The sequence below is a fragment of the Ananas comosus genome, linkage group 9 (genome assembly GCF_001540865.1).
Source record: "Ananas comosus cultivar F153 linkage group 9, ASM154086v1, whole genome shotgun sequence".
NCBI lineage: Eukaryota > Viridiplantae > Streptophyta > Magnoliopsida > Poales > Bromeliaceae > Ananas > Ananas comosus.
In genome coordinates, this window is record NC_033629.1 from 12,697,866 (window position 1) to 12,715,858 (window position 17,993).

Sequence of the window (17,993 nt, forward strand, 5' to 3'; positions counted from 1 at the left end):
TTCACTTTCTTAATGAATGAAACATGTAGCGTGCTATCTTTTTCTCAAAAAAAATAATAATAATAAGGCTCCGTGGAAGAGCTTCCAACTGAAGTTTTATCCACAGTATAAGACCCTGTGTTTGTATAGTTACTGTTTGTATAGTTACAAGTACTAGGGACCACATCTCATTCTCACAAGCCATGCTTTACAATTTCCCTAGTATTATAGAGTTTTTTCCTCTAATGTGAAAATTTTTTCTATGTAATAAAAGCCACTGTAAAGCCTTTCTAGAAAGAGTAGTTACTGATTCAACCCTGCAAGGCACAACACAAAAGTAACTTCACACAAAAAGTACTTTACTGATATGAGATCCAGTACAAACTACAAAAGTGGTCCTAAGAGAATTTTGCACTTCTCATGAACCAACAAAGTATATGGTGGAGGTTTTAGTAAATTGACATTTTAACAGAAAAGGCAAAAAGTTGTAACTGCTCCAAATAAGCCAATCGAGGAAAAAAACAAAGGGAGAGTGTACGAGCATATACAATGAATCTTGTATTTACAGTTGGCTTTATCATAACTCTACTGAATGATCTCTTCAATGAATACTATAATTGCCTATGTTTCTTCTAGTCGATAAGAGGTCGAGATCGAGATTGACGATGTATGGACAGATATAGCGGCTTGTTAGGAGAGCAAAACGGGCGCAGCTTCAGCAGGATTTCGAGAATGTTCATGCGGTCGGTGATGCTTGCCCATCTGAATGTCACGCGCAAAGTGGGTGCGAGCTTTAGCTTTTGCATATGGAGCTTCCCTTGCTGCGAAAAGAGAGAGAGCAGTGCTTATTAGCTGCTACTGAGGGTGAAAGTTCTACGGCTTAAATGCAAAAACCCTCTAGAAACCATCATGAATTGAGTTTGCACTATTGACTTATGAACAAAGGTAAAAAAATCATCTAGTGGAAAGGCAGAGCACTGATGCAGGCAAATTGATGAAATTGGTTATTTCGGGGTATTCAAGTACAGAACCTTAAGCCAAAATGATTTTTGTAAACCTTCATAGGATGCACTGTCTTACCAGCTGCGATTTTCTGAGCGCGAAGGATGTTCTGCCTTCGTTTCCACCAGCATGCTGCAAATACTACCATGAGCAGAAGACCAATCAGCGACCCGAATGCGATGCCAATTTTAGCAGCGATAGAGAGGTGAGGCCCGCATGAAGGTAACCCCGGTATTCCACATAGGCCTGCATTGCCAGTGAAACTGTTCTTCCCGCGGTAAATATACTTATTATATATCACATATATATACGTAATACTGTGGTCTGAATAGGAAAAGGAAAACCAGCATGGATTTTTTCTATGTAAACTTTGCAATACATGTGAAATGCACAAAGAGGACTTCAAGTGTGGATCGACAACAGTGTTCGACATATACTCTAGCGACCAAATTCTTCTATTGATTCAGCGCTATCAATCTTACACTTCCCAAGGAAAACGTTGAACCACACAATCTCTATTAAGCAATGAGATCTTTTAAGCATTTCAAAATATTCAACCTCTGGATATATCCCTCTACTTGATTCTCATTGAGGAGAACATGCAACATACATCTCCTTGGTGCCTTGACAGATGTTTATATGGATATCCAATCATATCAATATCAAGAGACATATGTCAAGCGGTGAAAGATTTCGATGCTAAATGTACCTTACAATCTATTAACTTTGACTTGATGAAGAAAACATTGGCACTATACAAGTAGCAAGACAAACCAGGTTAAACTCTTTCAAGCGAAGATAAACTGGGTTAAACTCTTCCAAGCCATTGAGATGCATTTATAACATACAAGTATGACAATCTAAATAACTTCTTAGCATCCATTTGGCCTAGCTTCTAGAGTAGCTTTAAAAAGCAGAAACTCCCAAGGGCCAGATGTTTAGTCAATGAAGAAAATTAGAGCTTTTACTGTAGCAGCGCGATGAAATAAGTGTTTAGAAACATAAGCTCCAATTCAAGCTTCTGCTTTTGCTGCAGCAAAAAGTTGCAAAGAGATTTTAATGAAATAGACATTTAGAGCTTATTCAAATAGATATAGTTGATCAGTTAGTCTACAGAAGCTCCAGCCAAGGCAAACAGACACTAAGTTGAATGGTAGCGTACTGCTCTCACTGAACCAACTGTTTCTGAGAGTAACATGTGATGAGACGTACGTACGATAACTAATCATATCTTAACTTATAACTGATGCGAACAATAACATATAACTAGTGTTTTAAGGATAGCCTCTTACTTGAAACTAGCCCTGTGAAGAGGTCTTCCTCCCAGATTGGCTGGAACGCTTCCAGATAGAAAATTTTCATTGAGATTCCTATACAAAAAGGAAGGAACAATCTTGAATACAAGTAGTCTATTGTTCATGAAAAGTCTAAATAAAAGATATGTTAATTCCGTACAGTATCTGTAATGATTTCAGCTGGCCAAGACTATCAGGAATAGAACCATTTAGTTGGTTGAACGATAGATCCCTGGAAAAGAAAATTCACATGTAAAATGTAATATGTGTTTATCCTTTTATATGAACATGAAAATGGCCACGCCACAACAGCTTCGAGAAAATAAGAATGAGAGAAGCACATCGACTAGAAACAAAATTTTATGATCAGCATAAGACAAATTTAAACAGGTAATGGAAAAGGAAATTCTTGGAGCAATATGTTTACTCACAGTATCTCCAACCCAGCAATGGTACCAAGAGAGGATGGAATGGTCCCCCCAATGCTGTTTCCACTCAAGTTTCTGTTTGGAAAGGGAAAAACTGTTACTAATCATATTATCTGCAAAGATTATGGAGTAGTTACAAACATAACATTTCTTTTCCATGTAAGACCAAGGATTGTACAATATTTCATTGTAAAGCCAACCAACATGATGCTGTATGTTGTAAGAAGGCTTTTAGACAAGACCATCTCCATGAACAACTCACATATTCTGTAGATGTTGAAGCTTAGAAATGTCACTAGGTAGTAACCCCTTCAAACCCTGGTTGTCAAGGCCCCTGCACATTCACGAATAAAAGACTGTAAGAAAAAAGCTTCATTAATTATGGTTGAGTAACTAGAGGATTTTTGCTCATTTTAACAGTTGGCACTTAAAAAAGGCAGGTAATATACTAATTAATGAACTTAAATTTGCATCTTTTGAGGATAGAATTGTGTTAATTTCATAATACAGACTCCAATAATAGAATTCGATAGTTAACAATACCTCCCCCAGAAAAAACGAACATATAAACAAATTCCTATGGTTCCACTGAGATTCCATAATCATAATTGACTATTATGTTTTGTTTTACTCCATAATTGTAATCGTAAATTGAGATATATTTAGAAGCTGAAGTTAGAGAAATTACAGTCCATCTATGACCCATTTGCCCTTAGTCTTGTCAAACTGACAATCCACTCCACTCCAAGGATGCTGTTGAGGAACACATGGGTCGCCATTCCAGCCAAAACGCAGAGGAAGCCCCAATGAGCTCTTCAGAGTTTGTAATGCGCTGACTATAGAACATACAATAATTTCCACTTAGTTAAACATATGATAATTTTGCTTATTGAAATCCAAAAGGTTATGAGAAATTGAAAATAAAAATAAGCAGCAGTGAGGGTGCCTATTAAATCATATATAGTAAAGAAAAGCTTCTGCCAGAGCAGCTTCATATTGCAAAGAGAATTGCGCAGATGACGGTGCCCCTTAGCAAGGGCAGAAGAATATGGAAGCAAAAATATATAGGAGAGCGCAAAACAAAAGTTAAAAATATAGATCATAATACGAATAGGCAGTTTCAACCAAGTGTATTTGGGTGTTTCCAACATACTACTAGATCCTCCAAAAATTAACTCTCTACTTTTTTCTAGTCTCAGAAAGTCAGTAATTTCCAATTAGCATCACAACAAACCTAGAAAAATAGCCTTTAAATTCAAAATTGTAAACCTATCATAAGAATAAACTTAGTTATTATTGAATAAAATTAAATTAGTCACAAGTATTACAGCCAGATGATTCTAGGGAGGCGACAAATTTGCTATATATCAGCAGTTCAGCACGAATTCATAGCCGTAGTGTTCCAAAAAAAGAGCTGTTAACCACTTAACGCTTATCCAGCATCAGTATCAGTGTTTTGAAATAAGTAATTATGCAGACAATCGGCATCTTTTATGCTTTTAAAAAAAAAAAAAATCTAGATTGTAGTTGATTGATTCCCTATGATTAAAAACCTACCTTCATCCGATGATGTTGTCATTTCTGCTGAAATAATCTCGAAGATTTCGAAAGCACTAATAATTGCATGCATCCCTTGGGTAGGCTGCAAGGTAATCGTCAACGTCTTCCCACTCACAGCAACAGTTGTGTTCAGCACAAGAGCAGTATACCTTTCCCCCGCCATTCGAACTATGTCGACATTCTTGAATACAATATTACCATTTATCAGGATATCAAAGACTCTTTCTTGTTCGCCGGTTATGCTCGCATCAATCTCAGCAAAGTGAAGCCATATCGAGTAATTTTTATTGGGATCGACATCCATTTGGAATGATAAATCAGGCTGCGTATCCGTGCTCACGATTGCCGACTGATAAAGGGCCTCTGCATAAAAATTTGGAGCCATCGATGTTTCAGCGATAATGTTTTCAGTCGATATAGCTTGGTCAGAGCCAGAAGAAAAAGCTTTAGCGCCCAACCAAAATCTATCCCCACCCCATTGGGTTCCATTTAAATCTTCGTCAAAAGCCGGCTTTCCAGTTCCACAAGTCCATCTTCTGACCGTTCTGAGAATTGTTCCTTTTCCCCACGATGGCCCGAAATTGTACGCGTTATCATCAACTTGAAGAAGTTCGATCGAAAGGATAGATGGATCTCCATGTCCAGTGCTATGAAAACATATCGAAGCAGAAGTATCTTGAACAAAAATTAGAGCATCGGCAAAGCACTGCTCTTCGCTGCTGCTCCAACCAGACTTCAAGGAAATGATTTGCGTCCCCTCAACAGAAACATCAAAAATGGGCTCGCTGTCGAGATTTGGGTCAGCCACGAGGGCAAAGAATGTTCTAACTTGGTAATGCCCGATAGGAATGTTGTTGATATAATAACAATTTTCAGGGCCATCCGACAATGGAAAATATCGAAGCGTTTTAAGCGGAGGTGTGATGTAACTTGGGCGTGTAGCGTTTGCGAACCTCCCGCCAGTATAACCAAAGTCCCTGTACCATAGAGCATTGGTGGGCGGCGTGTGAACATCATCACGGCTTCCACAGCTTATCCGAATAGCAAATGGTTCTGCAAATTACGAAAATGTAAATTGAGGAAGTGCGAAGTGGAAGGTGATAGCTAACACATAACGAGTTCACAACTTCGTCCACACTACGATAAGAAAAACATTTTACTCTCACATTGCAACAAAGTTGCGGAACGAATACATCGTATTGCTCATGAATTAGTACTCTATCACTAGCAAACTACTATACATTCATGTGCCCACTGAATGCCATGTTATACACTGCACAAGTAGAAACTAGAAACAAACTCTGCAATATCTTTTCTTTTTTTACCTTTTGTTTTTCTTTTGGCTCCCTATAAACCTCCCCTAGAGTCCCCCGACCTGGGACGCGAACTCATGACCCCTCCTAAGTTCCCACCCAGGTGCCTTACTACTGAGATACCAATGGTTTGTGTTACGACAAGTGCACAAACAAAAACGAGAAAATGGCGAATGTGAAATTGACAAACCATAAACCGGTAAATAAAATGGAACACAAAGATTTACGCGAAAAACCCTTTGCACAGAAAAAAACCACGGGCGAAAGAGAAGAGAACTTCACTATGAAAAAAGGAGAACCGCAGACATCTATTTTTCTCTTCACAAATTCTTTTCCAAAGTTTGTCGCACCGCAAAACTGTCAACAAATCGGGGCCTAATAACCAAATTTCGAGGCACATCCAACAGTCTGATTACAAACTTTGCGATGTCACTTAACGGCATGCGCGCCTGAATACCAAATCCTACTCCCTCCAAAGCAATCCACAGGAAGAACAGCCAGCAGATGGACTTCAATCATTACAGCATATAAATTGCAGATCAGTATCACCTCCAGCAAGAACATATTCTTAGGTATAGTAATAGCTTTCATTGTTTTTCATTTCAAGATTCGCATACATGCATCAGTGCACAGCACTCCTCCCCAAGAAAGCAGAATATGAGCACAAATCCATGCTCAAAAGTCCAGTTCAATTACTACAATGCCACACAATTAGTCTAGGCTAGGCTACAGGCTACAGCAGCAGATCAGGAAATTAGGGATCAAAAAGAAGGAAGAAAACATATTAAGTACTCTGATTAAAAGGGGAAATGTGTAAAAATGGGAAAAACCCAATCTCATCATTTTCTCTCTCTACCATCTTTCTACAATGTCTATAAAAAGGCAAAAGAGAACAGCTGGAAGTAGCAGCAGCAGCAGCAAGACACAAAAACTTTACCCTTGCTTTGAGCAGCCATAACCCAGAGAGCTGTGGCTGCTAGAAGCAGAAGCTGGAGAACGGGGGATCTCACCATTCTACTACTACTCTCCTTCATTTCTCCTTCTCTCTCTCTCTCTCTATCTCTTCTTTTCTCTTTCTCTCTCTAGCCAAAATGGAAGGCCCCTAATCACTTATTAGTTGACAATAAAGTAGTGGAATTATTAGTTGTCATTTTGGAAGTAGTTATGGCATGTGAGGCCAAGAGTGTGAATAATAGAATAGATTTGGTGATGAGAGAGAGAGAGAGAGAGAGAGAGAGAGAGAGAGAGTGTGTGGGGTGGGTTCTTAGACTTTGGGGAAGAGAGAGTAGTAGCTCACGACTCACGAGCCACTACATTTATGACATTACATTACTTTCATATTATTATATTATAATTAGATTAGATTAGATTAGATTAGATTCTCCTTTTAAAGATTGGCTTAATTATACCTGACTACACTTGGTAATGTTATTTTTATTTATTATATTATATATAATTTTATTTTCAAAGTCATTACTATATTATTATATTTTATCAAACTCTATGTCGTATTTTAAATTTATTTTTATCTTTTTATCTCGTATCTGTTGGGGATTTGGTACTCGCACAGGTACCGAATTTTGAGAATTCGCAACCCGCTCCGATACCGACTGTTGTGGATTCGGTACCGCTTGTTAGAATTCCGCAACGAAAGTTAAATCGAGTTTTTATCATAAAAACATCTACTCAGCAAAAGCTGATACAATCACAAAAAAAAAAAACAATCAAACAAAAAATATACGGATAAAATAAGATTTATTAAATAAGAGAAAATTATATCTGACTGCTCTTCTACAACTGAGTAGTTAGAACCTAAACTCTCTTTTTGAATCTTTTTTACCCTTTTCTCGTTTTCTATAAACCCACGAAAAAAACAACACTTCACTTTTTCTCTCTCATGTGCACCCGTGCACTATGGCCAAATTTTTCTTTGGTACGGTCCACCAATGGCTTACCCTTCTCAAGAATTTCAACTTGGCTGTACTACACCTTAAGTTTTCCACCAATGGAGTTATTTATAAAATTTATATCAAAACGTACCAAAATTCTAATATATTTAGAATTCCTACTCCAATAAATATTTAAATCTTAATTGATTTATCTCTAATATATTTAAATATTTATCCTAATCTAGTTAGATTCATACTCTAATTAATATTAAAATCTTAATTTACCTCCGACAGATTTAAATATTAATTCTTATTCAACTAAAATTAATCTACAAATCTAACTAAATCCTAACAATATCAATTTTTTATAAAATTACTAAAATTTTTTCTCGCTAATTTCTACATTATAGCTAACAAATTTATTATTTTATATAATATTTAACTACTTTGTTAATAATTGCTAGTTGGATAATGGAAAAAATATATATAAAATGAATTTTCATAATGGAAAATTTCGAGCAAATTCCTTTTAATTTGTTTTTGTTGGTTTTATAAATTTTGTTATTTTTTGTGTCAAAACAAGCTGAATATATATTCCGTCACTTACAATCAATATTTTTTAACAGCTTTTATCTAAAATTATAAATTTATTACTTATAGTATAGAAAAAAATGATAGTTGAGTAATGTCCTTGAAAGAAAAATAGTGCAGTATATAAGGTAAAAAAAAAAAGAAGAAAAATACGACGTAGTACCCTAAATTTAGTTATTTGTTTCGGATTGGCCGATACTATTTTTGTATGTCAGCTTATGAATAACTTACAATATGTGAATAAATTTATTTTTCACAATATTGTATAACAATGTATTATCTAAACACTAATTTTTTTCAGAAAAAAAATATTATATAAACTTTCTTAACATGTTTTTAAATAAAAGTGAAGCTGTGGAACGAGTTAAAGTTTTTTTTTTTTCATCTGGAAACTTAAAAGTTTTTATTTTAACTCTTAGTCTCAGTGAATATTTTAATAATTTCTCATTTGCAACCTGAGATAAGGGGTGTATTAATTGGGAAGTTATGGGTGTAAACCGAGAAATGAGGTGGCTATCGCACGTGCGTAGGGTGGGGACTCGTGCGAGTGGCGGAGTTAACGGGCGTTGAAATGGAGGCCGAGGCCTCCATCCATCCGTCGATCGCGGCGGGTCGAGTGGGTCTGAGTCCCTTCTCAAGATGGCAAGCTTGTCGGGTCGTGGGTACCCGCTGTCCCCGAAAAGTCCATTAATGCTTACACTAGTGAAGTTACCCGGGATTGCGGGAAACTAATATTATAAAGGACAGAAAATTAATAAAATAAAAATTTTAAAATTTTTTGATTTATAATGAGACATTAATAAACATAAATAGTATAAAAAATAAAAAGATCTTATTTTACTTATTTTTTTTATAATGATTTATTTAGATAATAATAAACCTGCGAATGCATTAATTAAAAAATTTGCAGTTGAAAAAACGAAGCATCAGACAGAAATGGAGATAGAAAAGCCAAATATAAAAAAATGGAAAGGGGAGAAGGTGAAGGTGAAGGAAAAATTGCCATGTGGCGAATTCTCTAAAAAATAATGTAAAAATAAATAAATAAATATAGAAGTATAGATAGATGGTAAAAATTTTATCCAGATCCTGTTATCTATAGACTATTTTGAAATAAGCCCCTCAATTTTACCGCCAAGCCTCAAATTTTAGATAATACTTCACTATACAAGTCCTTGTCGTCGAACAAAAATTATAACTTATATTCATAAATACAAACTCTTCACTGGTTCTCTATCTGTCTCCTACTTTTGATTTTATTATTTAATTTCTAAATTAGAAAAAATAATTCCAATTCAATATTTGATACTTGAAAAATTATATAAAAAATTACAAAAATCATATCATAATCAACTTATTACAGTACATGTCATGCAATATTACGTTCAGAAAAACAAACCAAATATTTTATTTATCGTACTTTCTTTCTCTTTGCAAGGATTAAAATCTTAATGCAATCTCAAATAGAGAATAAGTACAGAATAAGTTAATAACTCCAAGATTTCCATTTTTTTATTCAGATGAATAACTTGAACACCAAACCACTCGGCACAGTCCATCATTTTGACTTGCTACTCACATACGTGGATAACAGCCATAAAATAAAAAGATTATGTACGGCTACACTAATCACTTCAAAAGGTTTTTTTAACACACTTGTTATATAACAGGATATAACAGCTTTTACAGGTCCTTTTCGGACTAAAAATAAAATTGTTAAAGAAAAAAGTACACCCATGTACATTATAAGCACTAGATTAAGATAAATGCCGGGAAATATACAACATTAGATATGATACATGAACTCACGAAATTCTAGTCGGAAAACTACCATATTTTTTGGTTTTTTTTTTTTTCGGTCAAATGTATCAAGTATTTTCTGTAGACCTAATAAGGAATACATGATGACCGACTTTCATATCCCTCCACCGTATTTCCGTCCATCTTACCTGAAACAGAAACTCAAAAGATGAGCAAATAGTAAAAGGGATTCCGATTAGGGTTCGCAAGCTCGAGGAATTACCAATAAAAAGCAAGCTCTATAAGCTGAGCTATGTGTTTATTTGGCAACTATGTTACAAACCAAGGTTAATTCCTTATGCTGGGGGGAGAGAACGGCGGCACGTAGGGCACTCCATCTTTATGTCCATCCATCTTTGTAGGCACCCAGAATGGAACAAATGATCGCAAGGAGTCACCTGCAGGATAACAGTATCATGAACAATCTCTCAAAAGTAAATGGGGAATTAGGATTCAAAATTACTTTTTATAACGAACAAATTTCAAATTATTCTAAAATACCATGTAGTCGTTTGATCTTTGTGAAAGGTCGATTGCGGTCATGCAAATAACACAATCTGTAGCTTGACTTGTGTCGTTGTTCTCGAGCTTCCTATAGTAGCTGTATTTTTCAGGTAAGATCTGCAAATATTGACCAGAGGTTGCATTACTCAAATGCTGATGAACTCCACAAGAATTCAGCGATTTAAAAAGCCTAGAATATTGAATATTGCCTGATAATTCAGCGTAGCTCCTACGTCAAATTTTCTGAATAATTGGAAAATATCTGGAACTTTCTATTTTAAGTATTATAAAGTACCTGACGCGGAATGAACCATCGAGACCCCAGGTAATGCTGGAGGAGGAGGATCGATGCTTGAATTCCCATGAATACTACCAAGAATATGCACCATTTCTGGTCGGCCTCGATGCGCATGAAATTGTTTGGACAACCGAAAATGTATAATGGAATAGCAAGCCGAGTGAGAGTCATGCCTAATACATAGTAAGGGTGCAGGGGCTTTCTCGTGTCGCGAATGACATTTGTCACTATTTGGGGTATCCAAAATGAATACATGATAAAAAGAATAGGGCGCAAGAAATTGTGTAACTCATACATGACAAGTATGCCTCCCAATAGAATGCCATCTGCATAGAAAGGAGTAGTTTATACAGGGTGAGAGCAAAAAATGGAAATGGATAATGAGATACTGAATAGTGATGTTGATTAAGATTAGCTTCTTTACAGCTGTAATTTATGAAGAGTTAAAACAATGGAGTAAGCAACTAAATATATGCAGGAGAAAAGAAGAAAAGTAGGTTGATGTTGGAAGTCATAATGGCAAGTGTGCAGTATTTAAGCAAAACGGATGATACTACTGCAATATGAGGACTTACAGAAACGACTATACAGAACAGAGAGTTCGCGCCTCATTGCTTCCCAACCTTCTCCACTATTCAAAGGTCTACTCGCCTTCCATATTGCAAGAAGATATCTCATCTCAAATATGGAAAATACGACAAATTTAAAAAAGGCCGCCGTTGCAAAAGCATTAAAGAGTGACTCTGTGTAACCAAAGTAAAATAATAACAGGTATCAGTATAGTAGCAATAAACACCAAAAACTAATAGATGCATTATGCCTATAGATTAGCAGCCGAATTAAATTAGGGGGATGGAATGACAGCTTATTCCACTAGCAAAATGAAGAAAAAAATACAACTCGATATTATAAAAGAAATCCCTTCATCATAAGGTCGAAAGGAATTTCCTACCAGTAATATTACCCAATATTCAAGTAGTACATGCAACACTCACCAACTAGTATCCCAGCAGTCAAATGCAAAAGACAAAGGTAGGCATCCATAATAGCTTGTTGGCCAATCATTAGGAGAGACACTTTAGCTGCACCCTGTGAAAAAGATGTACGCGTCCCAGATATAGGCTTGAGGATTTCAAAACTCTATGGCTAAACGAACATCAACACACAAGTGATAAGAATAAATTCTTACAGACTGAGTGTTGCTATGCTCCATTTGTCTAATCAGCAGTAGTACTTGAAGAAACGAGATCTAGTGAATTACTATTAAGGCTTTCAAAAAAATATTAAGCACACAAATGGAAAAACTTTTGTTGCTGTTGAAGGATACAAATGTGACCATCAGTGTATAATTAACTGCTTTATTGTAATAAACTTCAATATTTAATGAAGTTGCATTAAGTAGAATTGGTGAGAAACACTCCCCATCATCATCAACTGCAGGACTATCCATTAAACCCTCCAAATGGTATCTTTCATGATCTCCCTCTGCTTACAAGAAAGAGAGTTATCAGGCGCAAGTTGGTAAATTATTATTAGCATAACAGGGGAAAAAAGATGGAATCAGGTCGGACATTAGATGTAACAAATGACAGAGAGAAAATGTAGGTGGTGAACAAAGCTTTACGCATCATGAAACTACAATGAACATAAATTAATAGCAAATGTTTGATGGACAAGCCAGGATCATCTCTTTCTGAAGGACGATATGATATCTATACACACTCAACCTTATGTAAGTTAATCAGAAATTAACTCAGAATGCAAGTAATCCTACATTACTGATTTTGACTTGCATAAACCAACTGCTAATGTCATCCTGTCTATGGTGAGTTTATTTTACCCTTGTCTCCCGAGTAAATCACATTGTTCAAACATATCAACAACAAGATATCATACCTACTATTCCTAGAAAAAAACTGCAGCAAGCGTCTATTTTTCCTTACTCCTTCCCGTAACTAGTGAAAATAGAGGGAATATAAGACATAGTTCTTTTTGTTGCATGCACCCAATCATTTTTTTTCACAAGGTATTAGTGATACAGTTGCACATTGTTGATGTAAGGTTGGAGCAGGTTTTTCATAGGGACCCAAAAATTGTAAGAATATATTCTCCTGTGAATTTTGTCACAAGCACAAATCATGCCAACACAAACAAATCGGTAGACACTAAATTGAGGTATACATCTGAACATTAAAACAGTAATACTTTAGCAGCAAGAATATACCAGCATAAAAAATCTGTTGGAAAATTCAATGAACCTTGTTTAAGATGCAAACTTCCAAAGGCATCAAGGGGAAAAGATATATATGAAATCAGAAGAATAGATGATATATACCATTTTGGCCAGATGAGACACGTGAAACCTGAGCAGCTATCTCTATGTTACAATGTTTCTCCATGTCATTCGTGAGAGCTGGTTAAAAAAGAAAAAAGATGCATGTTGTTAACATGAAATTGCAATATAATAATGAAAGTAAATCTAAGGCGCACCGTTTTTCCTCCGATATTTGCTTCTAGAAGATTCTTGAAACACTTGAGAAGAGAAAACTCCGAGCTGTTATAGAAAAATTGAAATCAGAAGTTCAATTACTTACATAAGAAAATGAGTGCCCTACTGATTACTAATCAGCTATACAACTCTGGTGTTGGGACAAACTCATCTTGGCAGAAACAAAGCAACATCTAGACTAACGAAGTAGGTGAAATTATATAGCATTATAAGTTCTACCATAAGAAAATCATTTACTAGTTACCAAATGATATGGATTGGATAAGAAGTATTCCTCTTCTTGAAGTGGCTCACCATCTGCTCCACTACAGTATTTAGCAGTTGAATTAGTTGCTACCAACTATAGAAATATTCACATCACAGTATGAAACATAAAAGTAGAAGGACTACAATATAATAATGAACAAAATCTAGAATTAATTTCAAAGATAAAAAGAAGACAACAAGAAATGAGATTCATAAAAACACTCAATTTAACATGAGTTTATCTAGTATGACAATCTCCAGTAAACTTCAATTCTACACAAAACGTCACATACACTAAAAGAGAAACATAATATCACCAATTTAGGGTGCTGAATAGATAAATTGACAATTATTATTAACTTGCTGATTTCAGTTGACATGGATATTCATAGCATGAAGACAACACAACCACATTGACCTATAATTAACAAAAACCAAATTTAACAATGAAAACATATTAAGTCCTGCTAGATTTTGCCACAAAATACAAAAAAAGATGGACAACATCATCAGTGATGTATATATAAGAAAATCACTACAATGCAAGGATTTAAGTGTCCATCAGCACGGGACATATCCACCGTGCTGTATTATGCCAACAAGATATCGGCACGATACAATCTCCGTGCCAATGGCACAACTCAAAAACCTCTATTTTTTCAATTAGAAAGTAGTTTTCCCAATGAAGTTCAAAAAATTTGATAAAGATACATACTAAACAATTAGAATATTTTTGTTGCTAAAAAAAATAAATATGTCATGCCGTTATGTGTCGACACATATATATTTTTTGTAACCGGCATGCATCAGCACAGTCCATTACGCATCATGCTGGCAAGTTTTCGACAAGACCCAGCACGGACCATACCGTACCGTGCCAGCAAGTTCCCGGCACGACCACATGCCACGACACTTAAATCCTTGCTACAATGTACTGAAAAACTAACACAAGCCTAGATATATCAAGTCACCAATAAGCATCTAAAATTTTAGAAAGTAGTGCACCAGAATGAGAATATCATACATAGATAAATATGTATACTAACTGATTTATTCTCTTACCCTAACTTAATTCCTAAGAATGATTCCTTAATTTATTGATTTTATATCATCTGTTCCAAAGTAAGACAAGGTAGATCTTAACAAAGTAAGCTAATGAGAATTTCTAAAAGAATAGATATGTTTGCATTAGGGAAGTTGAAGTTTCAGCTAATCTATTCTAAGATTTAAATCTTCATGCAGAAGTTAGTTCGTCCCTCAAAGAAGTTGGAACAATGCAAATGTTATAGAGAAAATGCCGAATGAGGACTTCAAAATAATAAGTCAACAAAGACAACATTTCAAGATCAAGAAAGGAAATGATAGTGTTAAGCTCCACCTGTTTGCTACCATTCGTAGTTGCCTGAAAGGCCATACATATACACCTTCTACTCTTATTTGAGCAACTCCATGATCATGTTCGTTGTAAAACACATCATGAAAAGTAATTGATCCCTGCCATCAAATATCAAAGTGGGAGTTTTAGCTTATCAAGCTGGCAATACATAAACCTGGTGAAGATGTTAATGACTTTACCAATCATATCGAGGACATGTAAAATAGAGGTTCCTTTTACCTGAATATAGTGTACGCCTCTTATCTTTGTCGGAGTACTGATTAATTCCAAGACGGATACACCATCAGATTTTCCAAATTCTAGAAACCTAGAAGACCCATTTGTTGTCTCTTCAAAGCTCCACCTTCCTGTACGTCAGAATAGTAAGAAAACAAAATTTTATTGTCAGGAGATGCTCATTTGTCCGCCACACAGGTTAAAGCATTATTTGAACAACACGTAATGAAAGAAATTTCACATAGAGAGACTTGCCATGAAAGTTACAAGACTAGTTGGCCGATGAATTTCCCAATTGCATATAGGCTCATGCAAACTAAATAGAAAGTAACCTAGATGTGAAATAGTTTGACTTTAGACCATTAAGAAAAATGACAATTTCGGACTAGCGGAGTTGAAGAGACCATCTCTATAAAGCATGGTAAACTGAATCAAGATGACGTACTCTAGACCATAAAAAGAAAGATTAAATGTGGGCACATTAATATTAAGTCAACAAGAAACTATGGTCGAGAAAATATGAAACTAGGAAAACACAATGGAAAATATCAAAATAGCCAGTAATTAGCTGAGATAGATACTGAAAGAAAAGTAAAGCTATAGAAGAAAAAAAAAGTAAAAATAATATCTTAACAAGAAATCAGCTAGTACAAGGAGAAAAAGACTTCAACCTTTATATGTTCCTGTAATATTCCATTCAGAATAGGGACTTTGCTCACCATCCTCTCGTTTAAGGAAAGCATGCTGTGAAATGAAAACAATCAATAAATTAAAAGAATAAGTAAACAATCAGATTCGACTTCTGCTGAGAATTAAAAGTACAATATGGATACAGCAAAATAAATCAGCATGCTACTAATATGATTTTTTTTTTTTTACTTCTGAAAGTCGAAAATATACCAAACTCCTCTTTTTGCATTTGAAAAATGACAAAATGCTTCATATTTTAGTCCTCCAGATCCAACTAGCCGCTCAGTAAAAGAGCATCATGATTCTCATGTATTTCCATTCCCGAAAAGGTTTTTGCCTCTACATTTCTTTGCCCTCTAATACAAGATGATTTTATTTACATTTCAGACATGTTCTTTCCTTTCAACTAAGTTACATTAGTATCACATGCATATTCTACACTTGCATAAACTAACCAATACCGAAGTTACCGATAAAAAGCACAATTAGAAAAGCAAAAAAGACAAGTTTGCGATGTGAACAAGCAAGAACTTCATTACATATAAAAGCAGCAAATAGGCATTTAACAATCAAAATAGCAGCGGCAGGCATTTGACAAATGAAAAGTCTGAAAATTTGCTATCATGTGGAGCCTGAATAAACTTATCTAAACCCTTAAAAGAAAAGGCTCGCATTTGAAGCATCAGCTTCTGCAGTAGACGAAAGTTGTGGGGGCAATATTGGTGGAAATACTGTTACTGCTTTCCAAACAATTTTACTCAACAACACTTATACTAAATTATAAGCCAGTTCAAAGCTCTACACATCGATTTAAAAGATCTCTCTTTTCAACTCTTACAAGCTACTCTGCGATAAATAAGGCAAACAATTCATGATTTCATCATCTCCCTAATCGAATTCTAACCTCAAATTGGAAAAACCCTATCTGGGATTCTCCTACTTACCATACTCACCAAAAACTAAAAACCGAACAAACAGAGAGCGCAAAAGAACAAAGATATAGCACCCGATCATCAATATATAGTACCAAACATAAAAAAGAAGCAAACCTCATCATCCCAAGATCCAACAACAGCATTAGAAGCCCTCTCCCGTAAAGGCCTCAGCGCCCACAAAGGCCGACCAAGCCCTAGAAGAAGGGTCAGCAGGAGAGAAAGAAGAGCCACCCCCATTTCGCCTCTCCCACACCAATCACCAACCCAAACCTTCTTCGACCTCACCCCTTCTTCAACATCAAGATGATGGCTTCGAGATTACGCCCCCAAAACCCCACGAAAACGGGGTTGCTTGGGATGAGGTCAACTACCTACCGAAAGGAGACGGGCCCGAGTGAGAGAGAGAGCGCTACGACTCCACACCGAAGCTACTATTAGGGTTGAGCTCCTCTCGCCATGGGATCATAGGGCCATGGCGGTCTCGCAGAGACAAATAGAGAGATAGAGAGAGATGGGGGGTGGAGGTCAAAGGAGGCGAGGGGGAGGAGACTTTTCGCTGGAGGAGGGAGAGAGAGAGAGGCTGGAGACGAAGACGATCACAAATTGGGGCTTTTTGGGATGGAGAAAATGATGCTGGACCATGGTCACCACGTCATCCGTAGACCACCCCATGCTTTCAAAAATTCACCACATCATCCATGAACCAGTCAATTTTTAAAAAAATTTACTTTACGTCAATAGATCCAATTTTGGTACGTCAATAGATCCAATTCGAAATTTCTCTTTTTTCGTAAGTAAATAAATAACATAACAAAATAAATTTTTAGTTTCTTTTTTTTCTCCAACTATTTATTTTTTCTCCAACTTTGAGAAAAAAATATAGTAACAAACGTCTTATATATTTGTATATTGTAAAATATTTATAGTAGGTGATATTATATTATTCAAAAAGTGATTTAATAGAAAATGAATTCAAAAATATATTTAATAGTTTTGTTCAATCTTAATTTTTTTTATACTATCAACTGAAATCATCAATTTGGAACTTCTGATGCATTAAATAGATAAAATAAAATTATAAACCTTTAATATCAAAATTTATATTTTAGAACTTCTAATATAATAATTTTCTAATAATACGATGTAAATAATAGTTTCATTGAAAATCATTTCTATGGAAAGGCGAAACAAGCCTGCAATTTGTTCGATCCAAATTAATTGTATCCTTTTCATAAATTACACTATCTTTTTTTAAAAAAAATAAATTGAAGGAAACTTCTAGATGGAATAATAATGTGAGACAACTGGTCCACGAATGACCTGGTGGACCAGGTCTAGGCAA

The 17,993-nt window shown here is 35.5% G+C and overlaps 2 protein-coding genes across 4 annotated transcripts; both read right to left on the reverse strand.

Annotated features, from left to right (window-relative positions):
• On the reverse strand, positions 318–6,766 carry LOC109715730 (receptor-like protein kinase At3g21340). Of its 2 annotated transcripts, none has more exons than XM_020240868.1 (9): positions 6,515–6,766; positions 4,262–5,317; positions 3,393–3,540; positions 2,967–3,038; positions 2,708–2,779; positions 2,437–2,508; positions 2,274–2,351; positions 1,060–1,244; positions 318–800 (listed from the first exon to the last, which is right to left on the reverse strand). In XM_020240868.1, the coding sequence occupies exons 1-9, from the start codon at positions 6,609–6,611 to the stop codon at positions 670–672; spliced, it is 1,911 nt and encodes a 636-aa protein (XP_020096457.1). In that variant the 5' UTR covers positions 6,612–6,766; the 3' UTR covers positions 318–669. The 2 variants fall into 2 exon arrangements, with proteins under 2 accessions (XP_020096457.1, XP_020096456.1); XM_020240867.1 differs by lacking the exon at positions 6,515–6,766 and adding an exon at positions 5,860–6,495.
• LOC109715340 (transmembrane E3 ubiquitin-protein ligase 1-like) lies at positions 9,655–17,226 on the reverse strand. 2 transcript variants are annotated; one of them, XR_002217594.1, is made up of 15 exons: positions 16,766–17,226; positions 15,698–15,770; positions 15,030–15,157; positions 14,793–14,908; positions 13,413–13,473; positions 13,150–13,213; positions 12,995–13,072; positions 11,987–12,144; positions 11,849–11,908; positions 11,655–11,748; positions 11,235–11,402; positions 10,657–10,985; positions 10,359–10,478; positions 10,081–10,255; positions 9,655–10,006 (listed from the first exon to the last, which is right to left on the reverse strand). XR_002217594.1 is itself a non-coding variant. In XM_020240309.1 (15 exons), exons 1-14 carry the CDS (start codon positions 16,886–16,888, stop codon positions 10,154–10,156), a joined length of 1,674 nt encoding a protein of 557 aa, XP_020095898.1. In that variant the 5' UTR covers positions 16,889–17,226; the 3' UTR covers positions 9,655–10,006; positions 10,141–10,153. The 2 variants fall into 2 exon arrangements, 1 of the variants encoding a protein (XP_020095898.1); XM_020240309.1 differs by having other exon boundaries at positions 10,141–10,255.